We start from the raw sequence: 19,906 nt of genomic DNA, 5'->3' as shown, positions 1-19,906 counted from the left end.
TCCTAAAATTGATTGGTATATTAGGGATGTGGTACAAATTGACTGTCATAAATGTCTATGTTCATTTTTGCTGGGTAAAGAGCGAGATAAATGGAACAAAGTTTTTGGGTCATATTTTTCTTGTTCTGAATGTGACTCAGTGCATGTAAGTCCATATAATTTATGAAAGAAAGATGTAAGAGAAGAACAATTTGGTATGTATTACGTTATCATAAAGTTAAAATCAAGTGCTCAATTTAAAAAGAAGCACATTTACTTTTCGAAAAAAATTGCGTCTAGGGTACCAAGTATAGCGTGAGATGTATGACACAAAATAGTGGTCCTCGTTTTAAAGCATATTTTAATTTAGAGTTACATATATTCATCTTCATTAGTGCTATATTGAACTAGAACCATTATTCCAGCTTCATTGATTTATTATTTAATCAGGTTGGGAACGTCTACCATTCTTTGACTTAAATTTGTTTATATTGTTTTGCAAGTTATTCACAAATTTTGGTGGTTTCATTTGTGTCAGCGTTGTGTGTGTGTGTGTGTATGTATATACATATGTGTGGTTTTTTTTTTTCTCATATTTTCAACAGATTCTGAAGGGAGTGGTAATGGAAGTGAAGATCCTTCAAAGGACAGTGGAGAAGGTTCCTGTAGTGATTCTGAAGAAAATATTTTAGAGGAAGAACTGAATGAAGATATTAAAGTAAAAGAAGAACAACTTAAAATTTCTGCAGAGGAAGAAATACTATCATCAGAAAAACAGTTAATTAAAGTGGAAAAGAAGGAGGAAGAAGAGAATGGAGAGAGACCTAGAAAGAAAAAGGAAAAAGAGAAGGAGAAAGAAAAAGATAAAGAGAAGGAGAGAGAGAAGGATAAAGAAAAAGCAACAACATCTGATAACGTGGCTGCTTCTGCTGCTTCAACCACACCAGCCACAAGTCCTCCTGCTGCTAACACATCTCCTTCAGTCCCCACGACAACAACTACAGAGGAGCAAGTCAGTGAGCCAAAAAAGTGGAACCTTCGTCGCAACCGACCACTTTTGGATTTTGTATCCATGGAAGAGCTGAATGACATGGATGACTATGATAGTGAAGATGACAATGATTGGCGACCCACTGTAGTAAAAAGAAAGGGAAGATCTGCATCTCAGAAGGAAGGAAGTGATGGAGACAATGAGGATGATGAAGATGAGGGAAGTGGGAGTGATGAGGATGAAAATGATGAAGGCAATGATGAAGATCATAGCAGCCCTGCCAGTGAAGGGGGTTGCAAGAAGAAGAAGAGTAAAGTTCTTAGCAGAAACAGTGCTGATGATGAGGAACTGACCAATGATAGCCTGACACTATCTCAGAGCAAGAGTAATGAGGTAGATCAACCCAATTTTTATGATATCTGTCTGTCTGGGGAAAAGGGAATTCTTCTCTAAACCATTCTACCCGTTATATTAAGTGGCTTCCTTGAAATCCTGTTATAGACAGCTGTGGTAGTGAGTGAGCACCCTAAATGTAACATTTATTCATTTGGTCAGCCCGCCTTTATTGAGTATCTGCTGTTTGTCACCGTCCTCAAGGAGCTCACAATCACCGTCCTCAAGGAGCTCAGTCTCTATTCTTAGAGAAATATTTCTATATCCATACCCTTGGGAAATAGTAGAGTTTTCCTTTCCTTTTTCTGTCCTCTCACTCCATTGTTCATAGGACTGCTGAATGGTGCTGAGTGGATTATGAAAACAAAGGTCACCTTTCTTTCAACTTAGTTACATCCATATCCGCATAAAAATTTAGACTTTTAGAATACTTTTGAGCAGGGCAACAAACAACTTAATGATTGTCTCAGGCTTTTAGAGATTCATTTTAAAGGTTAATTCCATTTTCAGTTGTAGCACCCATCTGAATAGTCACCAGATCTTTGCTTTAGATGTATGGGAGTAAATACAAACTATATATTTACATATTTTTAGTGAATAAGTTCTCTCTACAAAGAAATGAAAACAAACAAACATTTCTTATCCTAAAACAAACATTACTATCATAAAACTACAGTAATGACTCAGTTCTTCCACTTGAAGTTCTACTACTGAAAGTTAGGTTTTTCCATTGGGCCCAAGATGCAACATTCAAGACTCTTCAGTCAAACACATTTGTGTCTCTTTGTCTGTGTGTTTATGTATATGTTTTTCTTCAAAAGAAAGATTGAGTTGTCGTCTTACATGTAGATGTACCTGTTACATCACATGTAGAACTATAATAAGTCTGTCATGCCATTAATGTGTTTATAGTCTTAAAAATTCACTTCTTTAACAAGCACTTATTTTTTTGTTTTTTCATATTATTGAAATAGGTTAAATTGGTAGAAAGATTTTCCTTCTATGCTTTATTCTTTTACATTTCTTCTGTTTACAAATTTTGCATAGCAGTGATTTTCTATTTTAAGTTTCATTAAAAAATTTGGTGTTTTACCAAAATAATATATAACAGATTAAGAGGTGTTGTATGTCAGTAGAGAGGAAGCAGTTTATATTTTACATTATAAACATTGGTTAACTTCCAGGTTGCCCATTTTCTTAAGAAGAACATTGCCTGATTCCAGTGCTTACCTAATTCCTATCTTTAGGCAAAGGAAAATCGTCATTTGGAATATAGTATTCATAATGATGTAGCACAGACAGTTCCATATTTCCAATTTAAGGAAACAGAAGTATGGAAAATCTAATTGTTCATACTTGATTTAAACATGTATCCAGTTTATTTTATAGCACTTAATAGTAACCTGTATCTAGTGACTAAGTTTACCTTCTGCAGTATCACGTTCTTCATTTTTATTAGCCTGACATTCATAAAAGGAGGCTGGCTAGGATAGAGGCAGTATGGATTAGATTTATGCTAAGGTGTGGGGGAACACCTGCATATGTCTAGAAATTTGCCATGTAAAATGTATACAAATTATCCATTTGTTAATAATGTGTAATACATAACAAATTGCTTAAGAGATTGTAGACTCTTCTTTATGATGCATTTAAAGGCCACATGTGCTGTTTAGTTTTTTTCCTACTAAACAGAAGAGATTTTAGTAAATAACGGGGCTTTATTTATTTAGGTTAACAGTCCGAAAGGAATGAGATTCCAGGGCATTTCTTGGATAAGTGCCTTGATACAGTTGTCAAGAAGATCCTTCTTATAGTAACTAAATTAATTCCTTTTGTGTTAATTTATGTTAATTTTCCTTTTGCTCTACCCTATGCAGAAATGTAGAAGAATTTATATAAAGTTAATTTTCCCTCAATAATATTCTACCTGAAAGCTTGATAACTGGTTTTTTCCAAGACTGTTATTCAAACTCTTCAATAATTTTTGATGATTCTAGTCCTATATAAATGTCATTTAAATTAGATATTAAATTTTAAGAAAGAACTAATCGAAATTATATTTCTAAATTTTCTGTTCTTATAATCTTGATTTTGTAAAAAAGATGACTAAAGGTAATCCTTGTTGTCTTCTGGCCAATGTTTGTATTTTAATCTTCCTGGTTATTTTAGGTAGTGATACCTTGCCAAGTGTTCATTAGTTAATATGTATATATTTGATTATATTTGAAGTTTTATTTTTCTACGCTTTTACTTTGTTTTCAAACACTACTTTGTAATAGAGATAGCTGAAAATGTGGTTTTAGAATACATAATAGAATTGTATTTAGTCTATAAGCAGGAGATTTTTTCTTGGGTGCTATGTCAGGTGCTTTTGTAGGGATATGGTGTTGGGTATCATGTAAATGATGCCCAGGAACTTTCATAATTTTGAAATTTCTTAGGGGAATTTGACATTTTTTTTTTTGAGTGGAGGCCTTTTATAATTATTGGCTCTTAATGATCTTACCATGCCTATGCTGTAGGCCTTGAACTGCTCTAGAGCAGTGGTTCTCAAACTATTTGGTTCAGGACACCTTTATAGTCTTAAAAATTGAGGACCCCGATTATTATTCATATAGGTTATATCTTTTGATATTTGCCATTTCCAGTTAAAACTCAGAAATTTAAAAAAATGAGATGTATAGAAACACAAAAGTTATTAGATTGATGACACCGTCATGTGTCATGTAACTTCTGGAAATCTTCACCATACACCATGAGAGAGAGTGAAAAGGCAAATATCCTTAGTATTTACCTTTTGGATCCCCTGGAAGAGAGTTCCCCAGACCACGCTTTGGGAACTACTGTTCTAGATTTGGGCATTTGATAGCCTGCATTTTCTTCACATGGGCATATACCTTTGTCAGTGGCATTACGGCATTTTAGTGCTATCTGAAACAATCCTGTTGGAATATGGTTACATGTCTTTTTCAAACTTTTATCTTGAAGTTTTTGAGATTCACCAAGGTTATCTTGCCTTTAGTTTTCTGAAATAAATTTTTTGGGGAGGGCTGTATAGTATTTTCAGATAATGGTTCCCATTTTCAGGACTTTGAAACTAGAGCTTTGAATGAGAATTAGTATATGATAGAAAATCATCTCAGTATACATTTTCAGGTGGAAGTTTTTTGGTTTTTTTTTTCATAATGTTAAATAGATTAGATGTCTTGCCATGTGAAGAAATACCAATTGTCATCTGATTTTTGCTAATTAAAATGTAAACATTTTGCCAAAATTTTTAAATAGCCATTTCTTTTGGGGGCTTCTGACTTATTAATCATTTGTCTTTTTACACATTTCAAAATAAAACAAATTGCTCTAAAGCCTAAAAAAAAATCAGTTTGTAACATTGTACAAAAATTACTTGAGATTCTTGAAAATTTAACCTTCTTTAAAAACTTCTAGGAAGAACTATTGGTCAAACTTGGTATAATAATTTTTTCTTATTTTCAGAGCAATAGGATTCTTTTAATTCTGGTTTTATATGAAGGGTGCTGGAATTTCCTCCTATTAAACACACATATAGCTTAGTTAGAATTTACCCTGTTGTATATGTTATTTATAATAATCTTTGTGGAATACATATATAAATGAACACTAAACATATTTGAGAGCTGATAAAAAACATTGGGCAGAATCATTTTTGGTGTAAATTTTAAATCCCAAGGAGAAAAATGAAATTACAATAAGGAGTCATTGATTTATTACTATAGTGCTCCATTTAATCTTAATAATTACCATTAGAGTCCATTAAATTATTCCATAATATTAAAGTTATATCCTAGATGTGCCATTCAAAACCCATTTTCCCAAATTCTATTTTTATGTAAAAATCATAATTTCAAATGATGTATTTTGTGGTAAAAACTTTAGCTTAAATATTTTCTCCAGAAACTTGAAAAATGATATGTCTTCAGAAATACGCTATTAAAAATTGATACTAAATTGACTTTTGTATTCTGATCAGAAGTGCGCTTCAAGCCGTGTTTGATCTATTGAAGACAACCTAGATAACTTTTTAAGAGGATGTATTGTTTAGATTTTCCCATTGAAACATTGTCAGCCATTTGGTTAGGGTAATATTGTAGGACTCTAAGTTATCCCCATTTCTATCTGTTTGTATTTAATGTCTAGTAAGAGTCTCAAATGATGGGGATCAGAGGGTCAAAATTGCCAGTTAATTTTGTTTTCTCTGCCTCTAAATGATAATATGTGTAGAGAGAAAATGGAATAGAGATAATTTAGACATTTACTGTTTTTCTGAGCAAAATGGCCAAATAGGAAAATAATAGAACTATCTGTTGATGCCAGTTTTTCTGATCCATAGACATTTACTTGTTTCCCACATGGGTAAACCTTTTTTTTCAAGGGCTGATTAGTTGTAGTTCCACCAGGGAAATATTGGCAGAGCCCATAAACATGAGTAGCCTCTCAGTCATCAAAGTCTGGTTGTTTGCTAGATCTTTTTCTGGTCTGTGATTTTTTTTAACCTAGATGTGGTACTTTTAAGAAAAAAATTTTTTGGACTTACCATGGGAAAATATTTAAAGTACCAGTGTTCATTGAGGCTTGTAACCTTTCTTTTGGGGTTCCAAGGAAGATTCCCCAGTGTAATAAATGGTCAGCTCATGTTTCTCTTTTTGGACCACCTACGAAGAAGTACAGAGGAAAGGAGAATGGGAATGAACATTTATTGAGTACCTAGTATGTCTCAGGAACATTCTTGCCATACATTGTCTTGTTAAGTCTCACAACAACCTGATGAGGTAGGTATTATTTTTATCATCCCATTTTACAGATGAGAAAACTATAGCTTCGAGGTTCAATAGCTATTAAGTGAGAGCTGAGAATGAAACCTAAGAACATTTGATTTTAAGGCAAATGCTGTTACATTTGAAGCATTGCTAATGGGATGAAAATCTGGGCAGATTTTTGTTTTGCTCACTGTACTAAAGTACTTTAAAACATGAGTTTTCTTTTTAGGAAGTTTTAATCTTTATTTGCTAGCCACGTCCAAAGCCCCAAACTATTGATACTTTGGTTTTATAACAAAAAGGAGCAAAATACAAAATTTTAAAGTACTAGAATTCTCAAGAGACATGATGCCTCCTTGTTAACTTTTGCATTCTTTTTTGATTTGTTTTTTACATTAGCTGCAAGTTTAGATTTATTACACAGAAAATATATTGAAAGAATGTTATTGTGACAGTCACGTGTCTTTCAAATGTTATTTACAAATTGCTATTGAAATGACTCTAAAGGTTACGTTTGGATATTGGTCAGTTTAAAAGAATATAGAAATATAAAAATGTTAATATGAAACAATATAGTTAATGTGTGATATGGAACTAATTTATTTTGTTTCTGAATATGGTTAGGTTCTTAAATGAAAATATATAGACTCAAGTGCCATCTTTTATTATATGTAATGCTGAGCCCAGTGTGTTAAATATGACAAGAATCGTCATCATGTTAATTTTTCATTTAAAGTTTAAATTCATAATGCCAAAGGTTTAAATTAAATGGAGCACACTCTTCCCTTTATTTTTTTGTATTCATTAATACATCTTCCTTTCTCCTTTTATATTACAATTAACTAGGTATCTTTATTACCAGTTTTCACTAGATATTTCTTGACATAAACCTAATAGAGTACTCTGACTCTTCTAGCAATCAGTCAATCTGGATTCTTTTTTAGATGGTTTTCTGTACCTGTATACACAGATTTCCTATGCAGGCTTTCATGGATCTATCATCCAGTGGTTTGATGATCCTGGAAATTCTGGATTCCCCAGCACTAAAGGAGTGTAGTCTGTAATATGCCATCACATACATATTTGCTTATACGTTATCTTGATTTTTTTTAACTGTTTAATATGTGTGTGTCTTGTCTCCCCAAGATAAGATTATAAGCTTCCTAAGTGTAGGAAACATGTCTTATAGTTTTAAAACCCATATATAGGGTTAGTAATTACTTATGGGTTAATTTTTCCTTTCTTGTAGTTTCAGGGGTCAGACTATATCTAGAATGGCAAAGCAGATGAAGGGTTGTTGGTTATAAGCTTGGTTTTATATTTCCTAGAGGAGAGAGAATATGGGACTTGCAGAGAAGTGAAAAATTAGAGGGTGCTTAGAGGGTCCTTTGACAAAGAGGTGCACTTCTCAAATGTAGCATACTTTGAAATTACTAAAATAATGGAGTATGCAGCATAATTTTGAAAATGCATAAAATGATTTAAGGTGCGAATTTTATTTATTAAAATCACCTTTTAAATATGTGATTTTCTGATATTTTAATATTAGGACTCGCTGATTCTTGAGAAGAGTCAAAACTGGAGTTCTCAAAAAATGGACCATATTCTGATTTGCTGTGTTTGTCTTGGAGATAATAGTGAGGATGCTGATGAAATAATTCAGTGTGACAATTGTGGCATTACAGTCCATGAAGGTAATTTTGCTTTGTTTTGTTTCCTTTTAGAAATGGCTGGTTGATACTGCATTTATATAAGTAATATCAGTTACTTTACATATGTACTATACTAAGGTTTTCCTGTAATATTTTATGATATTTGAACTAAGACATACTGAATTTTCAAAGTATAATGGGTGTTATTTTTCAGATTATGTTCACTTAAAATGTGTTTAAAAAAATTAAAATAGATTATTACTGTATGGAAATCAGTATTTCTTTGAAGGTCATTGTTATGATATTTTCCATCATGGCATTATTTCTAGTTTTTAACTGAAATTTAGATATAGGAAAACATCTAGTATGTTAGTCTAGTAGAATGTATTATTTAAAAAGTTATTGTTGAAGTCTAGTGGTATTATAGTTTCTTCTTTAATAGTTACACTTTAAAATTTTGAACTTGAAAGGAGAATTTGTAGAGTTCATCTTTTAAAATTTGAATATGTTGAAATATGTTGAACATATTTTTATATGTAATGTGTAATTACATATTATGTATAATATGTTGAAAATATTTTTCCTGATTATGAATTTTGAACCTTTTTTTATGTAACTTTTTTGTTGTACTTTATTTAAAATTTTTTATTTTGACATAATTTCTGACTTATAGAAAAGTTATAAGAGTAATAGAATTTCCATATACTTGTCAGTCAGATTTCCAAGATGGTGACATTTTGCTATATTTGTTTTATCTTCTCTCATATAATAATTTTTTCCTCACCTCTCTGAGGGTAAATTGTAGACAAAATGTTCAGCTCTACCCCTAATACCTCAATGTATATTTCTTAAGAACAAAGAACAAGGGCATTCTTTTACACAATCACATAATTATCAAAGTCAGGAAATCAGCATTGATAGAATGCTATAATCTACCGATTATATTCACATTTTGCCAATCATCCCAATAATGTTGATTCTAGCAAAATAAAATCCAGGATTATGAATTGCATTCAGTTGTCATGTCTGTGTAGTTTCCTTTAATCTAGAACATATTTTGAGTCTTTTGTGTTTCATGCCATTGGCATTTTTGAAGAATACAGGCCAGTTCTTTTATAGAATGTCCGCAATATTGGGGTTTTCTTACGTTTTCTCATGATTAGGTTCAGGTTATGTGCTTTTGGCAGGGGTGCCATAGAAGTTATGTTGTGCTATCAATGCATGTATGTTTGTTTGTCCAGTTACTGGTGATGTTATTTTGATCACTTGGTTGAGAGGGTGTCTTCCAGGTTTCTCTGTGGTAAAGTTATTCTTTTTTCCTGTCAGTTAATTTTTTCTTATCAGGGCCATGACTACTGCAAAACTGTTTCTATGGCCTTTTCTTACTGGCCTTTCTGGTATTATAGTCCTTCTCCCAAATAGTTCTGGGTGTCTGCTGGACTCGAGAGCTGTGGGGCCTGTGCTTCTTTAACCAGTCCTCTTGCCTTCATGTGAAGCTCCCCTCCCTTGCTGCTAAGACTCACTGTGGGAATGTCTCCTATTACTGTTATTCATTCATTTATTTTTTTCAGTAATGTTTGTTTAGTACCTTCTGTGTGCTAGGCATTCTGTTGGTTTTAGGCATGTAAAATAAACAATATAGACATTGCTGACCTCATGGAGCTTAAAGTATAGTAAGAGAGACAGGAATGAAAACATAAAACAATAAGTATGTATCAGGTGGTGGTCTGGACTATGGAGAAAAATAAATCAGGAAAAGGAATATTGGGAGTGCTACGAATGGGGGTGGTTGAGTGGGTAGGTGGAAGTTTGTATTTATAAAAGCTTACACAGGCAATCCTCTCTGTTACGGTGATATTTGGGCAGTGACCTGAAGGATGTGAGTGAGCAAACCATGTGAATATTTGGGGAAAGGGCACTCCAGAATGAGGGAGTAGTGAGTAAAGATGTTGAAGTGGAAACGTGTTCGAGGTGTTTGTATAATGACATGAAGGTTAGTGTGGCTAGAACTGAGTGAGTGCGCTGATTAGTGGTAGAGGCAGAGCTGGGGGCAAGCCAGATGAGGCCTTGAAAGTCATAGGTTTCAGATTTTACTGTGATGGATCTGGGAAGACCGACATGAGTTTTGAGCAGAGGATTAATATGCTTTGATATATGTTTTGGAAGGATCACTCTGACTGCTGGGTTGAGAGTAGACTGAAGTGGGTCCAAAGTGGGAATTGGGGAGACCATTTAGGAGACCATAGCAATGATCCAAGAGAGGAATAGGTTTTGAGGTGGAGAGTAAAAGTTTGGTTTTAAATTTTTAGAGTTTAGGTAACATATAGGGGCTGGCGAGATAAATTTGGGACTCATCAGTCTGCAGATGTTATTTAAAACTGTGAGCCTGGATGTGCTATCTAGGGAGTAGTAAAGTGGTCCTAGCACGTCAGAGGAGATGGGGAACACATTGCCAGTGAGATAGGAGAAGAACCTTAAGTAGTGACCTGGAGGTTAAGTAAGGAAGATGTTTCAAAAGAGAAGGTAGCTCTCAAATACTGTTTTTAGAGTAAGATGGAAACCTGTCTTGTGGGAAATTACTCTAATGCAACCGTAGACACCCAGTACACTAGCAGGCAAGCCATCCCAAAGGTCATGGGAAGAAAAGGGTTACGGACAAAATGTTTATATCACATGATTTATTAAATAAATGTAAAATACATAAAAGCAAGGGGAAAGATAGAAAATTAGTTAACAGACTATGTACTATCATTTCTGCCATATTCTGTTGTTCACACAGAACGCTAGTCAAATGTAGGAGGGGACATTCCAAGAATGTTAATACTGTGGGCCATCTTAGAGGCTGCCTACCACAGGTGCAGATTATATGGCATGTTAGTGTGCTGATGGAAGTGACCAGTGGAAAGAGAAAGTTGACAATTGATGATGTGAGGAGAGAAAGGGGAACAGTTGGTGGAGCAAGGGCTTTGAGTACAAGGCTAGAGAGGATGGGATCCAGTACCAAGTGGAGAGATTTAATAGATAAAGGTAGCCATAGTAACTGGAGGGAAAAGAAAATATATGGATACAGATGTAGGTAGGATGTTAGATGTGGTGGTCAGAGCATGTGGAAGTTATTTTTTGAATGCTTCTTATCTTTTCAGTGAAATAGGAAGCAGTCATTAGCAGAGTGTTGGAGATTTGAGGAGTGAGAGGTAGGTGTAAAATAGTTATTTGGGGGAATAACACAATACTTAATATTGTGTGTGTGTGTATAGATACATACATGTATTCACATGTGTATATTATGTGTATATATCATTACCAGATAGCAATAAGGAACCACTTTAGATTAGTAATGAATATAAATTGAGACCAGTCAACATGGTTGTATGTATGCATTTTTTTTTCCCTCCAGGAGTGGTTCAGATTTCTTGGAGGAGTTGCAGAATAGTTGAACATCAGAAGCAGCAGCTGTGCTGCCATTGTTGTATTGATCACCACTGATGGTCACAAGTATGTTACCGTTGCTTGTATTCATGACTGTCATTGCTGATGTGTGATGCAGGCATGACCAGTACTATTAGTGTTGTTGAATTTTCATCATGCTGAGGGCACTATCTCTACTTCATAGGTCATAGGTTTGACCATGGATGTGATTTTTAAGGCTAGCACAATGGTTTTAAGAAATTGAATTGATTGCTAACATTTAAAAACTGGGAGATTTTATTTTGCACATTCTGGAATTCGTTCTCTTGAAGTTCTGACAGCAGTAGGTTTTCACTCTCTTATGGCAACAATCCTCTGGAGCTGAATAGGGCTGCCTCCTGCTGGTGAAGCCTACAATCTTCAGTTTACCACTGTCTTCTCTCAAATCCCTTGCTCATTTTTGATAGTTGCCTGGTCCCTAGAAGTATTTGACTGTATAGTTCCTCATCTACTTTGAGGGTGATGTGTCTTGCCGCTGGTAGGCAGGCTCCAACGGCCATGCGGTCTCAATGTCCCACAGCTATGATAGTAAAGCAACTGTTTTATTGTACTATAGGTCCTTCATTTTGGACTCAGGCCTGAGTCTCCTGGGGACTAGTACCATGTACAAATCAGAATGAACCCTCCCCTCTGACCTCTTGTCTTATTTATTTATTTATTGAAATATACTGGATTTATAATATTAATTTAAGATGTATGAAGTAGTGATTCAGTATTTTTATAGATTTTACTCCATTTAAAGTTATTACAAAATAATGGCTGTATTTCCATGTGCTGTACAATGTATCCTTGTTACTTATTTATTTCATACATAGTAGTTTGTATCTCTTAATCTCCTACCCTTATCTTGCCCCTCCTCCCTTCCCTCTCCCCACTGGTAACTGCTAGTTTGTTTTCTATATATTGAGTCTGTTTTGTTCCATATGTTTGCTGTTTTATTTTTTTAGATTCCACATATAAGTGATAACATAGGTATTTGTCCTTTTCTGTCTGACTTATTCGCCTAAGCATAATATTTACTCTCTAGGTCCATCCACATTGTTGCAAATGGCAGAATTTCATTCTTTTTAATGGCTGAGTAATATTCAATTGTGTATACCAGATCTTCTTTATCCATTCATCTGTTGATGTACACTAAGGTTGCTTCCATATCTTGGCTGTTGTAAATAATGGTGCTGTGAACATTGGGGTTCATGTATCTTTTCGAATTAGTGTTTCCGTTTTCTTTGCATATATACCCAGCAGTGGAATTTCTGGTTCATATGGTAGTTCTATTTTTAGTTTTTTAAGGGACGTCCATACTGTTTTCCATAGTGGCTGCACCAATTTACAATCCCACCAACAGTGTACGAGGGTTCCCTTTTCTCTGTATCCTCACCAACATTGTCTTTGTCTTTGATTTAGTCTTGTACCTCTTCGATTCTTGGTATGAGTTCTTTCCCAATAGATTCTTGTTTAAATGAATGTAGATTTCTGGAAGGACACCCCATTAGTTCTCCTGATGTGTCTAGAGCTATTAAAAGTTCATAATGATACTTGTGCTTCAGATGAATAGTCTCAATAATGGCAAATCTACTTTCTTTCTAAGGAAGCTTTGATTTTTTAGAAACAGCCAAAAAATCTTTCTGAGTCAAGGCAGGCAAAGAAGATTATCAAACTGAGTGGTAATTTCATTTAGGTCAAAAGCAAGTTGTGTCTATAAAGTCATGTAGCATTTTTTCTTGTGTTATTCATTTAAATGGCTCTGATGGCACTTGAGCATTTGCTAATGATTGCTCATTTTTCTCCCAAGACTAACTCATTAGAATAGGGGAACTATTTTTATTATGAGAGAAGGAAGAAGGGAAGACACGGAAAGGGAAATTAATGCTCCTGAGTGTGATGCTTTGTAGGCTTTTTGGGAGCAAGCTAATATGTGGAAAAAATAAATAGGGAAAACAATAAATAGAGAAACTGAGTAGTTTCTCTATTCAGAAACTGAATATGTTGTAGTATAATTGCTTTGTTGGGAGTATTGTTAATTCTGTGAACTTCAGATACATTCAAAGTTAAAGATGCAAATTGTAAATCAAAGTAAAAAATAAATCTTGAGATTTTTATTGTATTGTTACTACTTTCTTCCTTTAGTGTAATTTTCCCTTTCTCTCATTAATTTTGGGGTTTCTATTGTATGATTGTGATTATATAATTCTCTTTCTCACTTTCTTAGTAGCTTTTCTTTCTTTTCTTAGTAGTAGTATTAGAGCTAATATCTTGAAAGATTCCTAGTTTTGGAGATTTTAAATGATCTGTTTTGGTTTAAGGAGAAGTGTTATTAAACATCAATGTGTATTTTTATAAACCTAATGAATTAAAGTTATGATTAATATAGTGTTCTAATAAAATTGTTATTCCCTGTTTGTTAGTAAACATACCAAATATGGTATTTGGGATGCTTTTTAATGTAATTTCCTGTAGGTCATTTTTATCTACTAGTGCAAAAGATTCCTTGCCAAATATCACTATTCGTTTGAGAAGGGGTTGTTTTAATATGGATATACTCCCGACTTTTCCATTTAAGTTTTTTTAGTAGCATTTGGATAGTATCACTAGGAAATTGTGTTGATTAGTAGATCTGTGAAGACTTTTTCATCTTCCACTAGCTTTGTAGCAGTCTTGTCTACTAAATAGAAAAAGAAAAAAAAAAAAAACACATCAAACCCTGCTTAATAATCTTTGGTTACATGGTTGAATTTCTCTTTTGAGGAAAAGTAACAATAATCCTCAGTACAGTAATGTGCAGCCTGATCAGCATATATATATCCTGGAGATGTTTTGGGTCAAGTCTTACTGACACTGTTATGCACTGTTGCCACCCCATATTAATTGGAACCTGGGTTGAAAAAATATGTAATGATGTGTGACCTGGTCCAAATAACGTAGATTTCTTTGTTTTTTATCTTTTTTCTAGGTGGACCATGGTCTTACTCCCTTTTAGCTTTTAATCTTGTGTATAGTGTTAGGGAGTGTTCAAATTTCATTCTTTTACATGTAGCTATCCAGTTTTCCCAGCAGCATTTATTGAAGAGGCTGTCTTTTCTCCATTGTATATTCTTGCCTCCTTTATCAAAAATAAGGTGACCATATGTGCGTGGGTTTGTCTCTGGGCTTTCTATCCTGTTCCATTGATCTAGATTTCTGTTTTTGTGCCAGTACCATACTGTCTTGATTACTGTAGCTTTGTAGTCTAGTCTGAAGTCAGGGAGCCTGATTCCTCCAGCACTGTTTCTCTTTCTCAAGATTGCTTTGGCTATTTGGGGTCTTTTGTGTTTCTATACAAATTGTGAAATTTTTTATTCTAGTTCTGTGAAAAATGCCATTGGTAGTTTGATAGGGACTGCATTGAATCTGTAGATTGCTTTGGGTAGTATAGTCATTTTCACAATGTTGATTCTTCCAATCCAAGAACATGGTATATCTCTCCATCTGTTTGTATCATCTTTAATTTCTTTTATCAGTGTCTTCTAGTTTTCTGCATACAGGTCTTTTATCTCCTTAGGTAGGTTTATTCCTAGATATTTTATTCTTTTTGTTGCAATGGTAAATGGGAGTGTTTTCTTAATTTCACTTTCAGATTTTTCATCATTAGTGTATAGGAATGTAAGAGATTTCTGTGCATTAATTTTGTATCCTGCTACTTTACCAAATTCATTGACTAGCTCTAGTAGTTTTCTGGTAGCATCTTTAGGATTCTCTATGTGTAGTATCATGTCATCTGCAAACAGTGACAGCTTCACTTCTTCTTTTCCAATTTGGATTCCTTTTATTTCTTGTTCTTCTCTGATTGCTGTGGCTAAAACTTCCAAAACTATGTTGAATAATAGTGTTGAGAGTGGGCAGCCTTGTCTTGTTCCTGATGTTGGTGGAAATGGTTTCAGTTTTTCACCATTGAGGATGATACTGGCTGTGGGTTTATCATATATGGCCTTTATTATGTGGAGGTAAGTTCCCTCTGTGCCTGCTTTCTGGAGGGTTTTTATCATAAATGGGTGTTGAATTTTGTCTAAAACTTTTTCTGCATCTATTGAGACGATCATATGATTTTTCTCCTTCAACTTGTTAATATGGTGTATCTCATTGATTGATTTGCGTATATTGAGGAATCCTTGCATTCCTGGAATAAACCCCACTTGACCATGCTGTATGATCCTTTTAATGTGCTGTTGGTTTCAGTTTGCTAGTATTTTGTTGAGGATTTTTGCATCTACGTTCATCAGTGATACTGGCCTCTAGTTTTATTTGTGACATCTTTGTCTGGTTTTGGTATCAGGGTGATGGTGGCCTCATAGAATGAGTTTAGGAGTGTTCCTCCCTCCGCTATATTTTGGAAGAGTTTGAGAAAGAGAGGTGTTAGCTCTTCTCTAAATGTTTGATAGAATTCACCTGTGAAACCATCTGGTTGTGCACTTTATTTGTTGGAAGATTTTTAATCACAGTTCAATTTCAGTGCTTGTGATTGGTCTGTTTATATTTTCTATTTCTTCCTGGTTCAGTCTCAGTAGGGTGGGGATTTTTCTAATTCTATCATTCCTTCTACACTTATCAGGCAGCATTTATTTTGTAGAGAACTTCTCCCCTTTTATCCTTTTCAGTATTACTGTGGTCTCACACATCATCTACAACCTCATTACTCTTTGTGATGCTTAGATTGTCCAGATTTGACCAGTGAAGAGCCCCTTTCGTCAGGCTCTTACTTACATGCACGTGTGCACATATGCATATGCATATTTGCACAGTCCCTGCCCTGCAATAAGTAAATAAATAAGATAAATTCCATGGGATTTTCCTCCTGTATAACTCACTTTATTTCACTCATCTCTTTATTTCACTCACTCATCTCTTAATCTTGAGATTCTTTTCATATGAGTACATATGGATATTTTATTATTATTTTTTAATGGTATGTATTTAGCTATAGTGTGGTTCAACCATAATGTATTTACTTTTTTGTTTGTAGTTCTTTGCTTATATATAGTGCTAACAAGTATGTCATATACATGTAATAATTTCTGTGGGGTAGATTCCTAGAATGAATCAAAAGGTAAGTGCATTTAAACTTTTAACAAACTTTGCCAGATTGCCCTTCAAAAAGACTGTATTTATTTGTGTTCTTACCAACAGTGTACAAACTACTTGATAACTCTGCAACACTTCATATTAATAAATTAAAAAAATATTTTGGAGACTATCTCTTAATTATGTGTTCACCTTATTTGTATTGAAGTTTGGTTGGTATCTGTGGCTATTTTCTTTTTCTGTTACTTTCTATATATTTCTCTTGTCATTTCCTGTCTTTTTCTCATTGACTTCTTGGAATTTTTTTTTTTAATGTTAATCCTTTGTTAGCTATATGTGTTACAAATAGTTTTCATCCTTGCGAATACTTTTTCCACCCTGTTCTGTACCTTTTAACTTTGTAATATTTTTCACTGTCTAGAATGTTCATTTTTATACACATATGTAGATATTTCTCTGATACTTTTAAAGTTCCAAAATGAATTTTTATCTAAAATTAATGAATTCAGAAGAAGTGAAATTTTCTAAGGCATAATAGGAAACTAGTGTTGCTAGGTTTTATGTTTTTGGTTTTTAATCAGGTGCCTAAGTGACAGACTTCCGTATTGTAAATCGGCCATGCAACTTTTCCTTAAACATTTCATGGTTAAACATGAGCGTATTAAATGTTTTATTTTAGAGAAAGCTAATTCTCCTTCATAATATATTGCATGAATAGTAAATAAAATGTGGGAACTATAGAACAGAGAGAAGATAAAACATTTCTAACAGTCCTAATATCCAGACAACCATAGTTAGTGCTTTTGTGTATTTGCTTTATCATTTCTTTTTCTTTTTTCCCTTTTTTAAAAAAATATACTTATGGCTTAAGTAATTATAATTTAGGTAAGTTTTTAAAAAAATTAATTAATTAATTAATTTTATTTTTGGCTGTGTTGTGTCTTTCTTGCTGTGCACGGGCTTTCTTTAGTTGCAGCGAGAGGGGGCTACTCTTCATTGCGGTGCACGGGCTTCTCACTGCAGTAGCTTCTCTTGTTGCGGAGCACGGGCTCTAGGCGCGCGGGCTTCAGTAGTTGCAGCACGCAGTCTCCGTAGTTGTGGCTCATGGGCTCTAGAGCGCAGGCTCAGTAGTTGCGGCGCAGGGGCTTAGTTGCTCCATGGCATGTGGAATCTTCCTGCACCAGGGTTCGAACCCATGCCCCTGCATTGGCAGGCGGATTCTTAACCACTGCGCCACCAGGGAAGTCCTAGGTAAGTTTTTAAGTTGAGATTTTGCTAAAAGATAGTTTTCCAAATGTGGTTATTAAATGCATAACTGTCTGTTTTTCAGAGTACTTATTTCATCTAAATGTAGATGAATTTCTTTTCTGTTTGGGTTGCAGCTTGTCACTTAGTATAAGCACCTTTGTGACAAGATCTTGTAACTGGCTTGTAATAGTAGGGTACCCCTGACTGTGATGTCAGTTATCCTGATGTATTGATTGTACTGTCTGAAGAAAAATGTCACTTACATGTCATAGTACATGACAGATCATTAGGTAGCACACTTGCCAGCAATGCATTAAATAAGGTCTACTAAGATGTTTTCCCCCCTTTGTTTATTTTTCAGTCTGCTGTTAGCCTAGCCCTAGACTATTTTTATTTCTTAGCATATGCAAAAATATATTCTTATGAGTGTTTATTGGGTAGTAAAGTATGTTCAAGTTATAACCATTTGGACTTTATATGTGAGCAGGCACTTTTGCTCTTTTATGCTTTAGGATATATTTGTGACAGGTATCATGCATGTTATAAGTTCTTTTCTCATAAACAACAATATTACTCAATTTAAAATCTTTTATTTTAGTGGGTTTTGTAATCAGAGTTCCAGTGATAGGATATTAAGTACAGAAAAATGTTTTAAATTTTAAAATGGCAAATTTTTTGTTCCTGTTTTTAAATTTTCTATACTGAGAGATAGTTAGAATAGATGTTAAATACTGCAGATGAGGTAACTCAGCCTCAGAGATGTGGTTTATCTACAGTTACATAGCTAGAAAGTAGAAGACTGTAGGTCTTTTGGTCTCCCATGCCAGGCTGAATGGGAATATTTCCACTGATTTGGATTATACGTATTCTTGTATAACTCAAAACAATTGTAAGCACATTTTATATTATTTTGCATTAAATATGATTTGTATAAGTTGCATATACTACCCAGAGGTTGATTGTTAGACAGCCATAGAACCATGTTTTCTCTGTTTACCCATTTAAAAACATGAAAAACCTATATGAAATAGGTTTTATATATCTATAAATTTTTTATTTTACATGTTTACCCATATAAAAAAAGACTTTGTTTCTGTAATCATATTGAAAGTGTACTTTTTGCATCTTTTACTCAAAATTAGATAGGTAGAAGAGAATAAACCTTGTTTTATCGTAGTTTAAATTCTTTTGTCTATGGAAGAAAAAATATTTTAAAATGTATTTAGTCATTAATTAAAATGGATTAGAGTGGATATAAATGCTAGAACTTTGGTCTAGAGCTCAGTAAACCCAACAGGTATGGCAGAGAAATAGGGTAAAAGTGGCAGGGCAAAGTAGAAATAAGGGAAAAGTGGCAAGTAAAGAACTCTATAAAGGTAATAACACAGTGTGGATTATTTTTCAAGGGCAGTGAAGCTGAAGAAGAAATACTTTTCCACTTGCTGGTTGTTCTTTGTGCTTATATAATACCAGTCTTCTAGGTTACAAAGTAGGAATTTCCTAGGTTGAAATCACTTCTCAGGTTGTTTGTAGGTGGTTTAATCATTATGCAGGTGTTTGTCAGGTGTGTGGTATATTCTTTAAAAATTAGAATTGAAACTGCTTTATTTTAAAAGAGTGAACTGCTGTGATTTACCTTGATATTGGTGAATGAGATGAATAAAATGGATAGTCACTTGGGGGTTTTATTATCTTGGGACTTTGTGTGAATACAAATGAAAGAATTTGCCTCGAAGGAATATTATTTTGTGAAGAAAATAGACTTTTCTCTTTGTAGTATTGCATAACCTTTTGAGAAATCAAATTGATTGCTTTTATTGTTTTATGATTTTTTTGAATAAAATGTTTTGCTTACTGTTGCCTTTACTGAAGAATATTCTTCTATTGGTGATGGTTAATAATAACTACCCCCAGAAGAAAATTTTATTTCTTTTTCATTTTATAATTTATCATTTAAAACATGTATATCTAAACAGAAGTGATGAAGTTGATAATTATTACCAAGCACAATTTAATTATATTAAAGAAATTAATAGTTTGATTCCTTTTCTTATCTTGTGCATGATAGTCTAGCTCCTTTAAAATCTTTTCTCTGGTATTCTTTCGTATGACTTTTCAGATTATGTTAAGGTTCACCATTATAAAGCCTTTGAATAACATAAGCTTGGCAATAATTAAGGGATTTGCATGAGGCAGCTTATGTAAATCACAGTTGCAAACAACTTTTTAGTTTTCTGCCTACTAGGATATTTTAATATAATCTATATGGAGTGGTACTACTGTGTGAATAAAATACTTATGCATGACTGTTGACCTATTAACGACAT

General features: G+C 33.8%; 1 protein-coding gene across 6 annotated transcripts in view; it reads left to right on the top strand.

Annotated features, from left to right (window-relative positions):
• Positions 1 to 19,906, top strand: part of PHF14 (PHD finger protein 14) — a 200,271-nt gene that overhangs the window by 8,264 nt on the left and 172,101 nt on the right. For all 6 annotated transcript variants that reach the window (XM_082846594.1, XM_082846593.1, XM_082846592.1 and 3 more), the window contains exons 3-4: positions 585 to 1,363; positions 7,706 to 7,850. In XM_082846594.1, coding sequence (XP_082702720.1) covers positions 585 to 1,363; positions 7,706 to 7,850 — 924 coding nt within the window. The remainder of the gene's footprint in view (positions 1 to 584; positions 1,364 to 7,705; positions 7,851 to 19,906) is intronic.

Source organism: Leucopleurus acutus, assembly GCF_964270905.1.
Source record: "Leucopleurus acutus genome assembly, chromosome: 9".
Lineage (NCBI taxonomy): Eukaryota > Metazoa > Chordata > Mammalia > Artiodactyla > Delphinidae > Leucopleurus > Leucopleurus acutus.
This window is presented reverse-complemented; position numbering and strand designations above follow the sequence as displayed.